A 19,235-nucleotide genomic window follows, 5' to 3' on the forward strand; every position below is an offset into this window, starting at 1 on the left:
AGGCCAGACCCCCAGCTGCAGGCCCTGTAGGAGTCCCTGTATGCTAAATAGATCAGCTCGCTGATAGCAGCACTGCATGTGCTTCCTTCTTGACCTGTCGCCTGGACACACAACATATGTTGACCACTTTAGACATTAGTGGGGGTTGGGGAACCTGAGAGACTGCATCTTTCCTTTGAAGTCTTTGTCGTGTGTTGTATAACAAGCCTACTGAAGATGTCTGTATATGTGTTTTAGTCCCACAAGCCTTCAGGCTGGTGGGGTGAGGGGCCATGCCAGGAGCCCATGACTTGTAGCCTACTTTGTCTCTGAAAATAAATGGAACTCCGGAACCTTCTCCGTATTTTTGCCTAAGTATTTAAGTCAAGTCTTCATGTCTGTTTATGGGCTATAGAGAAAACAGTCTCTTCTCTCTCTTTAGTTCAGTTACTTCAAAGACAACGCTCTTAATCCAGAGCGATTTACATTAAGAAGGAACAAAAAATACTAAATACAATACAATTCAATACTAAAAGGCCACCATGAAAAGTAAGAAAAAATATGAATTTAGAACTTAAGCTGTATAAATGTCTCCACTGCTCATCAAAAACAAATAGTCGTGGATAACTTATCGATTTAATTAATCGAGTGATTGTAGTTAGTAGTAGGTTATTTGCATGCATGATCAAAGGGACAACCCATCACGGCCGTAATTGTGGGGGAGGACTAGAACGCACGGTGGCGTCATTTCCGCTGGAATGTTCCAGCAGCGGATTTATCCTTGAGCTTTAAAAAGGGACGCGCTGAAAAGTGACAGAGATGAAGGTTACTGAATGTTATTCGTAAACATGCAGGTGGCAGTTTGATACACAATTTACACAAGGCGCTCACGGAATTTCGGAAATAGTCTAATCCTAATTACGAAAGCCTACGTGCGTGTGACCGAGACACGTCTCCATCATTCTATTCGCACAAAACAATCTCATCTTGGTGGTCCTTTCAGGTAAGGCTTTTTAATCATTATCATTCATATTTTTGAGGTGTCGTTGCCTACAGGGCTACAGCATAACGTTAGCCGACTGTGATCACATCGTCATTTTCAGAGCTGTGTCGCAGCATGCGTGTTTTTGTCTGTCCTACAGAAATAGTACAATTTTAAACATCAGCATCCACATCACATATAGCTATGCTTCTGATCCATCATATCCATATGTTCAGCGCCGTATCCCTTATGCAATAGACAGCCTATGGTGCAGTGAGGATGGGGGTACTACACCGGTATTTTTTTTTTTTTTATATAAATAATTATATAATAATGATTGTCGCATGAAATTTCAGAATATGAATTATGACCAATAGCCTATATTTATGTATGGCCATTTTGTTTATTTGTTTATTTAACTTCTTAATCATTTTAACAACAATGCCATAAGAAAGATTATAGACCATTTTCACCCTTGGCATCAAAACATTCAAAATGTAGCTGTTCCATAGCAATTCCACAGACCAATGTTACTTTGATTGCTGATTAACTGCCCGATCTTTAATAGCCAATTACTTCCAGCTGATATTGGTGTTGCTAAATGGCAAGTCAGTGTAAATGTATCAGAATCAGGTTTCCTGTATGACTCTCTTTGGACATAATTGACCATGTGGTAGGTCTGGTCAAGCTATGGTAGCTCTGGTCAAGCTATACCAGAGCTAACCATGTGGCGGCATCTTGAATGTTTCCTTGCAGTTGTCTGGTATACCGTAAGCTGTTTTATGGATGGCCATGGCTATAAATGCTGCTGAAGCTAGTTTGACATAAATTCTGTCTGCATACAATATACCAGCATACATCTCGATTAACTTCCTGTTGCTGCTACACAGAAACACCTACATTTTAACATACCCAAAATGTTTATGACCTGCTGTGTTGTCCTCTGGTCTAGGCCTACTTATTTGTAGAAAAGTAGCCTATGCATGATGTGAGAATTTGCTGAGGCATGTTATCACAGGAAATTGGTCAGAATGTGTCAAAAGATCAGAAATAGCTGATTACACGGTCACAACTGCCATTTTGACAACCTTTGACCACTTTTTAAACATTTTGACAACACAGCTTGTGTTTAACTATAAAAAAATACTTTTCCTTTGTACTATTTCAGTCGCTGTGAGCTGACCAAGAGACAATCATGATCCTGCTGACTCCCTGCTCTGGTAGGTTTGCTTCTCAATCTTTCTTTTTTATAATCTGAATGACCATATACTCCAGTACATGGACAAAGGACATGGGTGTAACATTTTGATGGAAAAGAACCAATCATGGGGCATGAGAGTGTGTAGATGTTTTTTGTACTTAATTAATACATTTATTTATTATAAGGGTATGATTGTATTTATAACAATCATACATATAATAATTTCACAATATTACTTATTGCAATGGAATTCATTGATTGATTATTTTATTAGACAATAAAATACAAAACAGTACATGGTACAGTCAAAGCACATTGATCCAAAAGGATAGCACCGTAAAAAGACCTCGCGGTCTTGTTTCCATTCGGGTCCCATGCATTCATTCACAACGCAATGACGACAACGATATGTCAAAAACATGATAACTATGTACAGGTGGAAGCATAAAAAATATAAAAACAAATAAATCACTCGGAGGGGGGTATACTGTAAGGTAACCTGAGTCCACCAGAGGGGGCATCAGAGAGTACGCTGGGTTCCCCCCCTCAGGAGTCAGGTTTCTGCCCCATCTGGCTGAGTCAGGTTAGGTATTAGGGGGCTGACCTGCTGACAGTAATAGGTGACTTCTCAGACCGGTTTTAAAGGAAGCCAGTGATTTGTTTGTTTTGAGAGAAAGGGGGCAGGGCATTCCACACCTGAGTGGCAGATTGTGTCAGATACCGTTATTATTTGCCATTGTGTAAAACACATGGGAATTTGTTTTGACATTGCGTGTGTGCATTCCTTATTCCTTTTTTCCACATAACAAAAATAACAACACAAATACAACACCGTGCTGTGGAAAGTGAATTTACCCATATTTACCCATATATGTTGGTGGCACCAGATCATTATTTAGTATTATTTAGTATTATCTAGTGTTGTGGCTGTGAGAGTTGCTCACCTTTGTGTGGTAATCAGTTAAGTAAATGGGGACTGAGGGCACAGAGGGCAGGGCTGAATTTACTATTTTGAATGTCAGCCCCATTTTCAACTGCTTGACTCTGTCTTCTAAGTTCTACCCGGAAGCCATCCTATGCCATCGAAATGCGTTGCATAAAGGTGGGTCATGGGCCCTAGGCCTAGAAGGAGTCGGTTTTGGTTAGTTTTTTGTTTAGTTGCATTTAGTCTTTTTAGCATTTAGTCTTTTTTGCATTTAGTCTTTAGTCTTACATTCCTGTAAGCTTTACAAGATAGATCATCACAGGTCTCAAAGCACATTAACCACTTCAGTCTCTCGAGACTAAAGTTCCCAGATTGGAGCCACTTGAAGCAGACCCAATATTATTAGTGTTATGAGTTGTCCATGTACTGTATATCAAGTCTGTGTACTTGAACTACAGTCTACTTGATATGTGTACCGCCTACTATCGTAGCCTACTTTATATAGGCTACGAGAGACATCTTGGCGCCAGTAAGGTCATAGCCTTGCTGCATTAGAAATGCATTGGGACTTACCCTTTGTTTACATCTACCATGTAACATCGCTGTATGGTAGATGTAAAGGTGTGAGTCAGGCCTAAAGAAAGATACTGGTGCGGAAAGCACAAAGGAGACGATGGAGGCCGGGCTCGTCTGAGATTCCTCCCGACCTAGCTGACGCACCCCCCACATGGAAATATAAATTGCATAAGCTATATAGAGACATATATTTCCCATTTATCCACATAAATGCACATATATGAACCTGGATATGGCTATATGCAGCATAGGCTATATTCTGCACATACTTGCCATATATTGGCATAATATGTTAATATATTTCAAATAAAATCGTAGCACCACCCTAGTAGGTGCCCACGCACCAGAAGGGGTGCACGCACCACAGTTTGGAACCACTGTTCTAGATCATAGTGACGTGACAAGACATGAGACACAAACGTGACATGATAATGACTAATGCGCCAAGATGTCTCTCTATAAAGCCTATCTAAGATGTCTCTCTATAAGCCTATCAATAGAGTACAGGCAGTACACATATCAAGTGCACTGTATCTCAAGTTCAAGTACACAGCCTTGATGTACATGGACAACTCATACCAATTAGGTCTGCTTCTTTGTTCTCTCCAACTCCAAACATTGTCACTGAAAATATCCTGCAGCCTGCAATGGTCTTGAAAGCCTGTAGATCTGTTCATTTTGCTGAGTGTTTTCCCGAGAATAGGGATGCCATACGTAGGTTCACGTGGCAGTAGGTAGAGTTTCATGAAGCCTGTTTTAAACTACTTTTAACTAGTACAAAAAAAACTTGCACAATGCACCCAATCTGACGATGGGAGCCAAAGTGAGACAAATTAGGAAAAATAAACAGAAACTGCAGCATCAGCAGGATACAGTATCTACAGTAGTAGGGATGTCCCGATACACATTTTTTTTGTTTCCGATCCGATCCCGATACCACAATTTCTGTGTTAGCCGATACCGATACCAGAGAATAATATTTATAATACAAAAATTAAAAAATATCTTATTTTGAAGTCCACCGACTGGGAATAGTGTTTATAGCTATATCTCCTGTTGTGTTTATAGCAGACCCCTGTGTCGGATCTGTGGTTAGACTGGCATATTTGCCGATACCGATATGAACCGATATGACCAAATAAGGGCCGATCTGATACTTTTCTTATACTGATACAGTATCGGGAGTCGGGACATCTCTAGTATCTATCTAGAATGTACAGTAACTGGTTATTACTTTTTTGCATTACATTATTTTTTTGTTACAGATCAGCCTTGTTTGTTGACATAATACTATTGGTATTTACTCTACTTCACATGCATCAGCTATAAACCACAACTGATGAGAATTTTATAAACGTTATCAAATGTCTTGTCTTGGCCTATAGAACCTTTGATGTCCAGTACTACGATAAGAATATTACTCATTGCTGTTTATTCTCATTTCATTAATATTAAGGCCCGAACCGCTGACCTAGTCCAGTCACCTATAGGCTACAATGTAGCCTGACAGCGGGCCGGGTTCGAGTCCTGATTCCGACTGCCTTTTTGGCCCCAGTTCCTTTTTTTGTGCCCAAAAATCTTCAAAAAATACATTAATATTAGCAATCAATAGCCATGGGCAGGTACAGATAAATTCCCCATGTTGGGAGATTTTTGTTTGTTGTGTTAGTCTCTGTCTATTACCAGGTAACATTTTTTTTTTTTACCTAACATGGGCTTTCCCATCATGCCATGCACTCATTGGGCAGCAAACCAGAATTAGACCTGCCTGAAAATGTCAGTGTCATGTGTCTGTCTCGGTCTCAATGTTTTAATTATGAATGACTGAGACGTATTAGATGCTTAGCGATTTCATTTGGTTAGCAGCACTTGTTTGACAATTTGATCTGGAATCCCCACAAATGTATGTGTCCCTCTATTTGTGAGTTGGTGATAATTCAGAATTCTCTGAAGAAGAAAAAAAAGTCACTTTGTCTACCATTGGCAATGGTATGGATTTTGGTTTGGTACACATCTTATATGCAGAACGTGTCTGCATCATTCAATGGGTTGGTTGATTTAGGATTCATAGCTACACTAACAATTAATATACCAGGTTGAAAGTTGTGTAAAATCATTCAAAATAAAACAGTAGAAATAAAAGCATGCCGTCAAGTAAAGTACAAGTTATTGTTGGCTTTGTGCTGTGCTGTGCTGTGCTGTTTTCTTTCAGATGAAGAGTCTCTTGAACTCGTCTGGCTTTGGAATCACAGGAAGTTCAGGGTGAAAAACATAATAGTAGGAGCATGACTTTAACACTTTTCACAGTTAGATTAGCTGAATCTCTTGAAGGGGTTGCCACTGCAACATTTTAATTACTTTTTACAGGTCTTAATCTTTGCATACACTGGGATAATACTATTAGAAAAAAGGGAAGAAAAAAAAACTTCTGTGGGAATTCTAAACTCACAAGAGAGGAGGCAGAGAGAAACAAAGATTGCTTTGTCTGTCTTCATTAAAAAACACCACAGCTTTTTCGGAGGCACAAGCAGTTCTGGCAGGATTGAGGCAGTGTCAGCAGTCATTCCATCTTGCTGACGACAACCTCTGTAGCCACTTCTATGGTTACTGTCTTAGCCTTACACTACGAGTCAATAATAGGGTTTATCGACTCATTTTCTCTGACTTAACCAATGCTGTACCAGTTGACTGCTTTATTTTTTTTACCAGGCATTCTCATTATAATATATATATATATATATATATATATATATGTTTTTATTTGGAACCATTTAAAATCACAGCAAGTTGTAGTTTTATTGCTTTCATGGCGTGCTCCGTTGAGTACCATTAAGGGCTGCAGAGGGATGAGGTGTTTTTAATAGATCTGAGCAGTTAGCCATGCGAGTTCTGCTGCCTCGTGCCTAATTCACAAAATTCAGGGCACTATGTTTTATTGGAGCTACAGGCTGATGGATCAGAAGCGTTTTAATTGTCAATACGCAGTGTAGGCCCTTCGTCCATAGTATTTCCCCCAGACCAGTCTGCGTGCAGTCGACCCCCTGACTAGTCGACAATCGAGTGTCAACATGTGCATAATGTTCCAAATATTGGATTTCTTGACAATAACGTTTCATTACATGTAGGCTATGTCTTTCAATTAATCTGTGCCAGTAGTAGGTGTCCTCTACTGTAGCTAATTAATTAATGAATAGGTATTAGGTAACTTCCCAATGTTTCGCCCTTTTAGGATGTACTGAATGAATGTATGCAATACATTCCTACATGTTTGTGTTAAAAAAAAGGACTAGTGTATCATATCCAAATGAACATACATCTTGGTAAGTGATGCTATACTAGGTATGCTATAATATTGTGCATTAATAGACTCCCCGCTAGATTAGACTGAAATGATTAATCACACATGGCTGATTTTCATAAAGCGATTTCATTATTTATAGTCTGACCACAACGACAACCTTTCAGTAAGCTGTAATCTATGGTTTAAAACTTGGGGAGGTTTGTTTTTGACCACGGAACCTTTGGTTTTGTCAACTACGGTATAACTGTTGCTGTCGTCATGTGGTCTCAGGTTTCTTCCAGCATACCAACAAGTTCTTTGGTATAACAAGTGAGCAAGCCACGGGGCTACACATCAAGGAGTTTGCGCGTAAGAATGCTGCCAATGCTCTCTCAGTGGCTAACATGGTGATGGGCATGGCTTCCATTCTTTGCAGTATTAGCGGGTGAGTGTATTTGTGGGCCTTAATTGGTCTGCCTTTTTGGGGTTTGAAGCAGATTGAAATCGATTTTCAAAATACTCAGTGTTGACTCTGAAAGTGTAAATGTAACCTGTTATTACGGGTCCATTTATTCAGCTAATAATGCAGGCTCTTTGTGAGCACATTGCTCAACTTTTTCCAAAGCTGACGATCACATGCTGTCCAAAACAGCTGATCTGAGGTAGGCAAGAGGAGAAAAAGCACAGTTCAGAATGATCAAAGTCACCTGGTGTTTAACTTTGTCTTTGAGAACAGTAGGCCTATAATGTGCCAATTGTGGATCTTTATCCAAAGCACTTCCCTATGACTGCATATTGTAGATCTTTATTGGAATGAAGCCCTTTGGCTGTTAGTGCAACGTTCTACCAAAAAAATAGTTATTTACTTATTGTACCTCGTCATAGAGAGATATTTATGGAACAACATCAAAAATATAGCCAGCTTTCACCCGTTTCCCATAAATGTGTGTGCAAATAGCTTAAGCTGGGTGCTCTCTGCTCTTTTGTCGCCAAATCAAATATATTTGTTTCCCCTTTGCTTTGTCCAGGCATCAATATGCAGCATGCTGGCTGGTCCTGATTGGCTACCTTCTGGATTTGGCAGATGGAGCGGTTGCCAGGCGACTGGATGCCTGCTCTGCACTGGGTGAGTTCAGTGTTGTGCTCAGGGGCACTCACCAGTGATAAATGTGTACTGAGATATTGGCAGGACTCACTGCCCGCACTGCCCTAGCCCCTTGTCTGGACTTTATAATTTGGTCAAACAAGGTCATAGACAAGAATGTACTATTGAAAACAAAACGCGCCATGGGACACAAATGGGTGGTTCAAATAAAAGGAAAGTATAGATATTGACATGATCATTTTTCTTCAAAAAACGTGGTATAAAATATAGCCCAGTGGGTTTCAACCTTTCACCTTTTACAATACATTTTATGTTTGGATGTATTTCAGCAAACGTCCACAGGTTTTGCATTTTTTCCTGAGTTAACCCATTTTGGTCGGGAACCCCTTTTGGTTGTTAGCATTATGTCATGCTTTAGCTATTGAAAAATAGCAGATCTACAAGCTCATAGCGCGCCACCGAGTGGCGCGCTACGAGCTTGTAGCTCTGCTATTTTTGAAGGTGTCATGATGAGGTGGTGAACGTGGCCTGGCTGACATCCTCTTTTCACTCCCTCCATCAATGGAAATGCCCACTAAGCTAAACAAGATGCATTCAAAATGTAACAAGACTGGCACCGTTTCAAAAGATAAATGGCATCATATACAGTAAATCAGAATGCACCAATAGCTTTTCAACATGGCCGATTGTCAATGGTTTCTCGGCAGCCCAAAAATAGCTCCCCAGGTGCATGACAATGCTTCGTTGCCCCACACATTTCAGGAGGCTTTGTTTCCCCCGACTGTGTTTTCTGCATGACTTTGCGGGTGTGTGTTGTTATGCCCCCCCCCCCCCCCACACCATCTTTTTTTTTGTCAATTGAACAATCGCTTTCCTATTAAGCACCCTAATTCCACAGGCTCACGCTCCAATTGTCTATTTTATCCCTTTGCTTTTGGCTCTCTGCATATCTGAAATTGCTCAAATTGTTCACACTGGGCTGCGGAATTCCATGTCGTTCATCTAAGCTTGTGGGTCAGAATCACCTCATCCGCTGAAAACATGTGCTGTGTGCCCCTGTAGGATAAAGAGAGCAAGAGTTTTGGGAATGTTGTTTACAGAATATTGACCTGTTGGGCTGACAGTGGAATTTCCACTGCACATAGATGCATTGTGCATTGTGGATACGGATACATGTTTATGCATATACAGAGACACACATGCAGATGTGCGTGTGCATGTGGACAGAAAGGCCATGTTACACGCATGTGCTATCACTTTTCAGAAAACATTGGACATTGCCATAATGGGCCTTTGATAAACGCACAGTATCTAGACAGATTCAGTGAGTTAAATCATTGTGATTCTCATCTGTGGCACTGCACGACTTCACAACCCATCACCACCCACCTTGCATAATGTTGAGCAATTTTCATAATTGGCATAATATGTGACCATACCGTTAACAACCTATAGAAGGCAAAAAAAGTCAAAATGTCATCATGCTTTATGTAGCATGTGACATGTCAATCTAGGGGTTTTTCATGATGCTGAATCCATTCCAAGCATTAGTTTTGCACAAAATACACTCCTTTGGCTAAAACGGCCATAGCCACGTGCTGACATCATCACATTTGTGATGACGGCTATGGCCGTTTTAGCCCAATATGTTTTTTTTGCACATTTCTTTGTCACATATTATGCCAATTATGAAATTTGCGCAACATATGCAAGTTAGCATCCGGCAGTTTCTCCATGCTGGGGACCCATAATCAACATTTCTAACATAAAACGTTGGTGTACTCAACATGTCCGGGTTCACAATGGGGCTCTATGGGCTGGCTACTAGACTATTTCACTTTGTTGCGTTTTCACCTCCTGAAAACACCGTTCTCGTCTAAAGGGACACCGGCAAACGATACTTTATGTAATGGTATTTGTCGGCTTTCAAGTAAAACAATTTGACAAACCCATGATGCACCCAGTATATGGATGTAGGATTACGCAGGCATGAAGAAGTCCAATGTCCACAAAGTTGCATTCGTTTTGTTTTGCTTTTACTTCAAAAAGGGTGCATAAATACAAACATGAACATTCTCCTGTGCTACTGGTAAAAAACCGTGTCTCCACATAGGTGCATGATTCCCCCCCCCCCCCCCACACCTGTCCATAGTGCCTAGGCCTGGGAGGCGTGGCCGTTTGTGCCCAAAACAATAAACCAATTAGCCAATAATCAACAGAATATTCTCACAACTAATAAGGCTAAATGGCAGTGAAATGGCTTCTACACTTTATTTTGAAGTTTTCTATGAACACCATTCTCGTGTAAAGACCACCTAAGACCACTTTCGCAGAGGTTTGGTTGTGCCATGATGTAACTCCAAATGTGTACAAGAAATAAAAGAAAAATTGCTCCAGTGATTAGAAATTGATAATTCAATATTATGCTCCTCATTGACTTACATTGTATGCTGAAACAACTCTCAAAGTCACGCTTTTAGCACGTAAACAAACACAAACAAAGTTGATTCAGACATTATAGAACTTCACCAAAACTCATGTGGTTTAATTCTTTTTGGGTATATTCAGTGATTTCACTTAATATAAATATCACTTATTTTTGTTGTTTTGTTGTGATAATCCTCCATACTATAGAGCAGGGGTCCTCAACTAGAAATGCTGAAGGTCCACTAATAATCTTTGAAAAAGACTAAGGTCCGGGCAGGCATAGATCGGGGCTCTATGCCTGTTTAGTACAGTCAAACCAAGGCAAGCTTATACAAATCGGATCCCTTCCCAACCAACCAATACTGGGGTGCAGAGTATGGAAATAAAATGTTTTACAAATATTCCCCTCCAAAGATTCACAGCGAATGAGAGGTATTGTGTTGAGGCACAAAGAACACTTTCTTTTGTCAAGATTTGCCTGCTTAATAATAAGAGAAATAGACCCCTTTAATAGAAATAGCACATTGGTTACAAAGACTAACTTTTTTTTCTTAATTCAACCAAGATCAGACCCATCTGAAGTGAGTGGCACTGTACTGTACTGTACTGTACTGTACTGTACTGTACTGTACTGTACTGTACTGTACTGTACTGTACTGTACTGTACTGTACTGTACTGTACTGTACTGTACTGTACTGTACTGTACTGTACTGTACTGTACTGTACTGTACTGTACACTGCCTGTGTGTATCTGTGTGTTAGGCTGTGCAACAGTGACACTTGGTGGTGAACAAATGCTATTTTCGTGCTCGGACACAGGGAGGCACACACACACACACACACACACACACACACACACACACACACACACACACACATAGCTGTCTATAGGAGTGGTTGCACCACTCAAAAACTAAATTAATACTCAATAAACTCCCTCATGCCCTCATCATAATAGCTCACATACACCAACTGACCATTATCGCTGGTATCATCATAATACCTCACAAACACCACCAACTGACCATTATCGCTGGTATCATCATAATACCTCACAAACACCACCAACTGACCAGTATCACTGTTGTCAGTGGACTTGTCCACTGCTGGGGAAATGCATTCTGCATTTTATATTCCCACAAAGCTGTTTGGACAAATCACCATCCAGTAATTCAGTACTTCTGGTTGCTGTGGTATCTGAGAGTGGCATTTGCTTTATTTTAGCTGTCATTTCCTCTAAACATGTTGTTCATCACTTCATTATGAACAGCATTATTTTATTTCAATTCTTTCGGTCCGCGGTCTGGTTGTGGATCGCGGTCCGCCTGTTGAGGACCTCTGCTATAGAGTGTGCTGACCATATAAGGAGTTCCTCCCTGTCCCCAGTAAACCCCTGGGGGTAAAAGAAACCGTAGGTTTCGTTTTTTGGCTTGGTGGCCCAGCCTTCATCCAATCAGGATAGAGAGGGGCCTCCGGCCTTCCGCCAATCATGATCGAGTGGGGGCGGGCCTTGGTGTGTGTGCTGTTGGCCTGTTGCACTTCCCCCCCACTGTAGTGCGTGCATGTGCACATCTTGTTACCGGGGCGCACCGGGGTTTTTTCAAAATCACCCAAATCACTGAATGCTCCTTTAACTTCCTGTTGATTTTACTATTTGAAGATCTGGATCCGGATCCACGGATCCAGTCCAGGTTTTCTTCCTAATAAAAATGGACAAATCAACAGGAAGTTCACATTTTTATAAACATATAAAACTACATGGGTTTTGGTGATGCTATATACTGTCTGAATCAACTTTGTTTGTGTTTGTTTATGTGCTAAATGAGTGACTTTGAGAGCTGTTTCAGCGTACTACAATGTAAGTCAATGAGGATCATATTTTGAATTATCAATTTCTAATCACTGGAGCAATTATTTAATATTTATTATTTCTTGTCCACATTTGGAGTTACATCATGGCAAGGTAACTACACAACCCAAACCTCTACAAAAGTGGTCTTACCCTTTTAACCCATTCTGAACGGGCACCCATTTTGGTGTCAGCATCATGTTATGCTTTAGATATTTAAAAATAGCAGATCTACAAGCTCATATCGCGCCACCGAGTGGCGCGATACGAGCTTGTAGGTCTGCTATTTTTGAAAAATCGAAGAGCGACTGACATTTTTAGAATCTGATCTCAGGTCAGAATGGGTTCATCAGACCAGTGTGTGTCCGGCGGAAACCTCGTATGAATCTGATCTCAGGTCAGAATGGGTTAATGAACTGGTTTGCGTGTCCGGCATGTTAACAAATACTGTAAACACTTTTTTGAAACAAATCTTCCTTGTATAATAATACTTGATGATCATGTTTTAGGACACACACACATACATACATACATAAATACATATTATATATATATATATATATAGCATTAAATAATACACAATGCCTATTGGCCATCACTATAATGAAATGCAGCTTATTCAGACTGCAATCCTTTTTGGAAAATACAGTGGCAGTGAATAGAGGGTGGGCATTGAAGTCTTAAATTGAATAATGTACTTATCTCATCTTTTCAGTTTCATATTAGTACCACACGTTGCGTTTCTAAATGGATCATCTTGTTATGCTCAGGTGCCAAACTAGACGACTTTGCCGACTTCACCACATTTGGGATCGCAACGTCATTGCTGCTGAGGACGCCTGACCTTATAGACAACATCCTGTGCATGTGCTACGTCATGTCTGTATTCGTACGCCTCTGCTTTTTCTCAAGTGGTAAGTGAACGTTTCTGGAATTCAACGCCATACTCCATATGATATGAATTAAGTTTCATGTGGAAATTGGAATGATTTTGTAGGGCCGGGACTAATTGCGATTAATTTAGATTAATTAACTACAGAAAAATGTATCGCGATTAACTACAGATAAATTAATCGCACCTTTTTTTTTCAACGCGGAACGTTTCTCACTGGGCGCTTTTCTATAGTACTGAAAACTGGAAATAATAAAAAGTCACCCCATTTTGTGTTGCCTAGAACTGGAGGTCTGACAAAAAACAGTAACAATATGAAGTAAGTACAGCTTTGTGATGTCACTGAGATGTACTTGTTACTGTTACAAATTTTTTTTCAGACCTCCAGTTCTAGGCAACACAGAATGGGGTGACTTTTTATTATTATTTCCACAACAGGTATATTAATGACAGTAAAATGTTGAAAATGAGTGGTATCCTGTAGTCACTATTCATTGATTCACTGGGATACCAAAAACATAAAAAAAAAGGTTTCTCGCTGTTCTCGGGTTGAATATTGATATGCGATTAAAATGTGATTAATCTAGATTAATTAATCGCAAAGCCTCTGATTAATTAGATTAATATTTTTAATCGAGTCCCAGCTCTAAAATGTTGTCAACTTTGTTTTTGCATTGGATGCACAGGGATCCCGTTTGTGTATCGTGGCCTACCCTGTATCTACTCCTCGGCCATTTTGGCCAGTGCTGCTCTCCTCTCCGGGGGGAATATGGCTCTTCTGCGGGTCCTGGCGGTGGCCATGATCCTCTTTATGATCAGCCAGAACTTCTACCCTCATGACAGGGTGCTGGAGTCCCAGGCCTGGAAGAAGGCTGTCTATGCTGGAGGTAAACTTAACGTTTTTTTTACAACAGATTTAAAGATGGAGTGCCACCATTTTTTTCCACCCTAAAACATGATCATCAGGTATTATTACAATATAAGGGGGAAGAACTTTTTCCAAAAAGTGTACAGTATTTGTTAAAATCATGCTTTTATGTGGACACGCCCACCAGTTCATTAAGTATGCCTTGTTTTCCTGGTGGGTGGTGATGGGTGGTGATCCACCTGAACTGAAGCCGCACCCACAGCTGTAGTTGTATGATAAAGGGGGAGGGGTTAGGGGAGGGGCTGATAGTGTGGTGTAACTATATTACTGTTTACTTCATTGGCCCGTTTGACTGTCAAGGGTTCAGCCTCCAGGAAGAAACCCTAAATACAAAGTCAATACACAATTGCACATAAAAACAACTCCAGTCTGTCTAATTAAGTACTGTCACCTCATAGACACATGAAAAACTGGAAAAAATTCAAAAAATTTGGCACTCCATCTTTAAAATAAATCGGTGTGGTGCATTTATTGTTATAGTTACTGTACTGTACTGTGCTCTGTACTGTACTTTGATTATTTTGGGGAAAAATCGAAACATGACAGAGTTACTATGTGGGGGGTTCCCGGGGGGTCCCTGGAACATCCAGACCCCGGAGGCACCGCTCAAAAAATCTTACCAAGTTCAAGTGAGAGGTTTCTGGTTGGTTAGTATGGCTGACTTTCGAATATGCAATATGAATGTGCAATTCCTCTCAGTACAGTCAGTGCATACCCCCTACAACACCATGTAAATATGTAATTTTGACCTAGAGTCAAATTCATTTTCCACCTGAATTTTAATCATCTCTTGTGCAGCCATGATTTATTTGGGCCTTTGACCTTTTTAAGAGCCAAAAGCGAATAATCCCTTTGGTGTACTGTGATCATAACTACCAAGGTTCATGGAAATCTGCATAATTATTCACAGTCATTTTACTAAAAACACGTTGGAAGAGCTATATATCATACTGGTGGTAACACAAGGAAATTTGATTATGCAGGTATTATACATTATACAAGGCAGGAAGGAAACCTTTATTATCAGTTACTAGTCCATACCCATTCAGGGATATGACATGCCCAAAGTATGTGCAGAGTTTGGGTTATGTAGTGTGTGTATATATACATGCATTGCATTTGTATTGCTAAACATCCCAAAGTAGTAGTAGACAATATTGGCACCTTTCAGGAGAATGATTTTTACTTTTATTATTATAACACTCATATGATTGGACAATATAGAGCGTCGCAGTCCCACCCCCTTTCATGACGACGCCAGGCCCAGGAAATGATTCCCAATGCATTTTTCCCCATAGACATTTCAAAAGGTATTTATTTAATGACGGTTACGCCGCGGACAAAGCCAACTCGAGTCGTGACAACTCATGACAACAAACACAATATTTTGGACCAAACAAATAATTACAAAGAAGAAAAACAACAAAAAAAAGTGTTGTAACCTGCCGTTTTCGTCTTCTTTCTAATTATTTGTGTTTGTTGTCATGATTTGTCACGACAAGAGTTGGCTTTGTCCGCGGCGTAAACGACTTTAAATAAATACTTTTTGAAATGTCTATGAGGAAAATGAACGGAGAATCATTTCCTGGGCCCTGGTAGGGGGCGGGACTGTGACTGCTCTATACAGTGACGTCACAATATGTATTATAACCGTAAAGTTTAGTGGCACATTTCAATAGCGAGCTCCACCAAACATTGCTGTTTACGCTTCAGATTGTGGGTATACATGACATCGCAAATAAAACTAGGTAGATCTCATACAGACTTGTGGCTTCTACAGGAGCTTAGACATCGTTTCACAATCTCGTAAGTCTACCTGAGATGGTTAGGAAATTATGGTTATTAATCAAAATCCTCTATTCAGAATATGAATAGGATTTCAACTCACTGTTGAGCTCTATTAGCCCATTCTGACCGGGCACCCATTTTGGTGTTGGCATCATGTTATGCTTTAGCTATTGAAAAATAGCAGATCTACAAGCTCATATCGCGCCACCGAGTGGCGCGATATGAGCTTGTAGGTCTGCTATTTTTGAAAAATCGAAGAACGACTGACATTTTTAGAATCTGATCTCAGGTCAGAATGGGTTCGTCAGACCAGCGTGTGTCCAGTGGAAACCTCGTATGAATGGTGCCAGTGATGAAAGCAAGGCTTCTGAACATTGCGCAGAAAGGAGCACATGCTCACAAATGAAACAAAGCAGAACTAGAAAAAGTGCCCTTCTGGGCACAGGTCTCCACCAGGAGGATAGGAGTGTGTGTGTGATTTTTGGCAAAATGTTTAGGTGCAATATAAACTGTGTGTGTGTGTGTGTGTGTGTGTGTGTGTGTGTGTGTGGGTGTGTGTTTGTGTGTGTGTGTGTGTGACGCGGCTTGGCCTGTTGTAGCGCCACCATGAGGCTGATTTGAAAACTGTCAAGTGGCATTTCTTCCTCAGCCTAGTGGGAATATGCATGCACAGTTTCACCACAATCCGACACTGCGTTGAGTAGTTGTGGCGATGTGTACAAAACGGGTACAAAGCGGGCTACTCCTGAAAAGTTTAGAAGCCAATCGTAGCCAATGAGGGTGGATTATGAGAAATCAAACAACCCCGTCTTGATCACATGACTATGGGAGAGCACGTGTACCGATTTTGCGTGAAATTTGGATAAAATCTGATGGAGTAATATTAGAAAATGAGGCCGAGTTGAAAATGTTCACGTGGCATTTCTTCCTCGGCCTAGTGGGAATGTGCGTGCACAGGATGTGGGGTACGTGACACAACCCCCTGAACATGACAATTAAAGGCTCACTTTTGTTTCCTTTTTGTTACTTTGCAGGAGTCATCATGGTGCTCTGTTCCTCCTTCCCATCAGCATGCGTGTACTACCTGCTGTGGTCCGTGTCCTACATTTTGTTCCCAACATCGCTTTGGAGCTGCAAAGTGTAGGGCGGGGGGGCATGGTCTAATCCCATGCTCCCACTTTAGGCTCGCTACTGGCCCGTCCGGGTGAACGAAGGATATCAGTCTGCTGCTGCCACCTACTGCCATGGAGGATCCAAGCTCACCCATCTGAGGAGACCACACGTTGGTTGTGCTTTCCATTTATTTAGATGTGATGACTACGACACGTTGATTGACTAGAATTAGTATGAGGTATGAGAAGGACTTTATTCATGTTGGTAAGGATAAATATTTCATGCTTACTTGATGTAACGGCCTTGATGTTTTCATTCAAGCCAGGGGGTTTGATTGGCTCATTCCAAAAACAATCTTCAGCTGCTCGAGGATTGTGTGATTCTGTCCCTTAGCACAATAATAACCCAATCTATAGCAAAACAGTAAAAAGAAATGTTTTGTTTTTACATTAAATACCTTTTCTCAGTATTACGTCATCTGGGCAACAGTATAAGCTGTACATAATCACTGAGATGAATGAATGACAAAAACATGACAACAATCATTATGGAATGTATAGGATAAATATATCAAGAGAAATGTGTTCTTACCAAGTCCGAAGCTGTATTTATACTATATTTGGATCTGTAATTTGGTTTTTGAAATGTTTGTGTGACATAACATTTGTCTCCCATTGTTATGCACAGCTTAATAACTATTATTGAAGCATTATCTTGGTACGGCTGGTATTCTATGAGTTAAGTGTGTTTCTACAGCATCTTTATTCTTGTAGATATTAACCCATTAAGACCGGGACATTTTATTAGATTTGAAGTCTTAAACCATTATTTTATACTTTTGCTATTCAAAAAAAGCAGATGCACAAGCTTGTGAGGCGTCACTTCGAGCCACACCATGATCTTGTAGATCTATTTGTGAAAAGTCTTGAGAATTGTTGTGCAAATCTAATATATATATATTTTTTAAAGCAAATATAATTTTTATCCTACGATTTTGCAACCCATTTTTTCACCCAGTGTCAATTATCTAATGTAATCCTGGGCGCTACACTTCCTCTGCCAACCTGGGGGGGGGGGGGGCAGCAGACTGACCTCATGGTTCCTTCCATGCATGAGGAGTCCAAGTTGCTTCTTTTCACCTGGCAGGGGGGGAGTTTCCCCGGCCGGACGTAGCGCGTGCAAGGAACACGTTATTCCGACCAGTTTAGAGCCCAGGATTACTGAGGGTACCTACCGTAGGGGACACGGGGAGAACATGCACACTCCACACAGAAAGGCCCTTTCGCCAACCCCGCCTCGGGTAAGGGCACTGATCATGTGGAGGAGAGAACACGCCGCCTGTGCCACCTTGCCCTTTAAAAAAAAAAAGCAAACATTTTTAACTCAAATATTTGCTTCTGGGTGTCCCTGAAACAAAGTATTTTGAGATGGGGTCCACGGCCAAATATTATCTTGGAGGTCCTTGACATGAAAATCAGTTCACCACATACTGTAGCAACAGAATTCTTCCCAGAAAACTTTCCAGAAGACCTTTTAAGAATCGACCTCTAGGTCTTAATGGGTTACGTTTGCCTCTGTTTTAAGAGGCTATTTCAGTCTCATTTCCTAACACGGCCAGTATTCAGTCTTGGCACATGACGTTGTTGTAGACCAGTCTTATTTAGATTGGGGCACATTTTTAGTATGAAGCAGCTTAAAATGGCTGTTTGTGATTCTCCCTGCTATGATTGTATACAGTGAGTGGCTAATCAGGGAATAGTTTGTTTTCTTATAATGTCTCGGTTGGAGATTCTGCTGAGGGAAATAGTGCAGAGTAGCAGTTAAAATGTCTCAAGAGCCCATGGATTTCTGACATCCCATATTTACATGTCAACTTGATTCGTTCAGTAAAAGTATTCAGAAGTAAAAGTATTAAATTATGGAAATACTCCATTAAAGTAAAACACACCTCAAAATTGTACAGTGCAGTACTTAATTATACAGCATTATACAGTATTATACAGTATTTACAGTTAATTTTCATTGCCCAGAGATAACAAGAATGGTCTTACGAAGATCTGTATTTTTAATTCTGTACATTTTGACAATAAAAAAAAGATGCATCAATAAAACGGTTTGCTTTAATTGTTGACAACAATACTTTAAAGGGTATTTGACTTATTTTACAAATGTTGGTGTAATCAGCTGTT

The 19,235-nt window shown here is 40.4% G+C and overlaps 1 protein-coding gene across 2 annotated transcripts; it reads left to right on the top strand.

Moving 5' to 3' along the window:
• The first annotated feature begins 805 nt into the window (after window positions 1-805).
• Window positions 806-18,051, top strand: tmem269 (transmembrane protein 269). Of its 2 annotated transcripts, XM_083768333.1 has the most exons (7): window positions 806-982; window positions 2,130-2,181; window positions 7,235-7,388; window positions 7,972-8,069; window positions 13,096-13,239; window positions 13,904-14,104; window positions 16,968-18,051. In XM_083768333.1, exons 2-7 carry the CDS (start codon window positions 2,157-2,159, stop codon window positions 17,075-17,077), a joined length of 732 nt encoding a protein of 243 aa, XP_083624459.1. In that variant the 5' UTR covers window positions 806-982; window positions 2,130-2,156; the 3' UTR covers window positions 17,078-18,051. The 2 variants fall into 2 exon arrangements, with proteins under 2 accessions (XP_083624459.1, XP_083624460.1); XM_083768334.1 differs by lacking the exons at window positions 806-982; window positions 2,130-2,181 and adding an exon at window positions 5,843-5,940.
• Window positions 18,052-19,235: the final 1,184 nt, after the last annotated feature.

Source organism: Protomyctophum parallelum, assembly GCF_964188405.1.
Source record: "Protomyctophum parallelum genome assembly, chromosome: 7".
Classification (NCBI taxonomy): Eukaryota; Metazoa; Chordata; class Actinopteri; order Myctophiformes; family Myctophidae; genus Protomyctophum; species Protomyctophum parallelum.

Coding starts and splice junctions, on each gene's coding strand:
- tmem269 (XM_083768333.1), top strand. CDS start 2,157: ATGATCCTGCTGACTCCCTGCTCTG. Junction 7,389..7,971: donor ATTCTTTGCAGTATTAGCGG/GTGAGTGTATTT, acceptor TGCTTTGTCCAG/GCATCAATATGCAGCATGCT. Junction 8,070..13,095: donor GGATGCCTGCTCTGCACTGG/GTGAGTTCAGTG, acceptor TGTTATGCTCAG/GTGCCAAACTAGACGACTTT.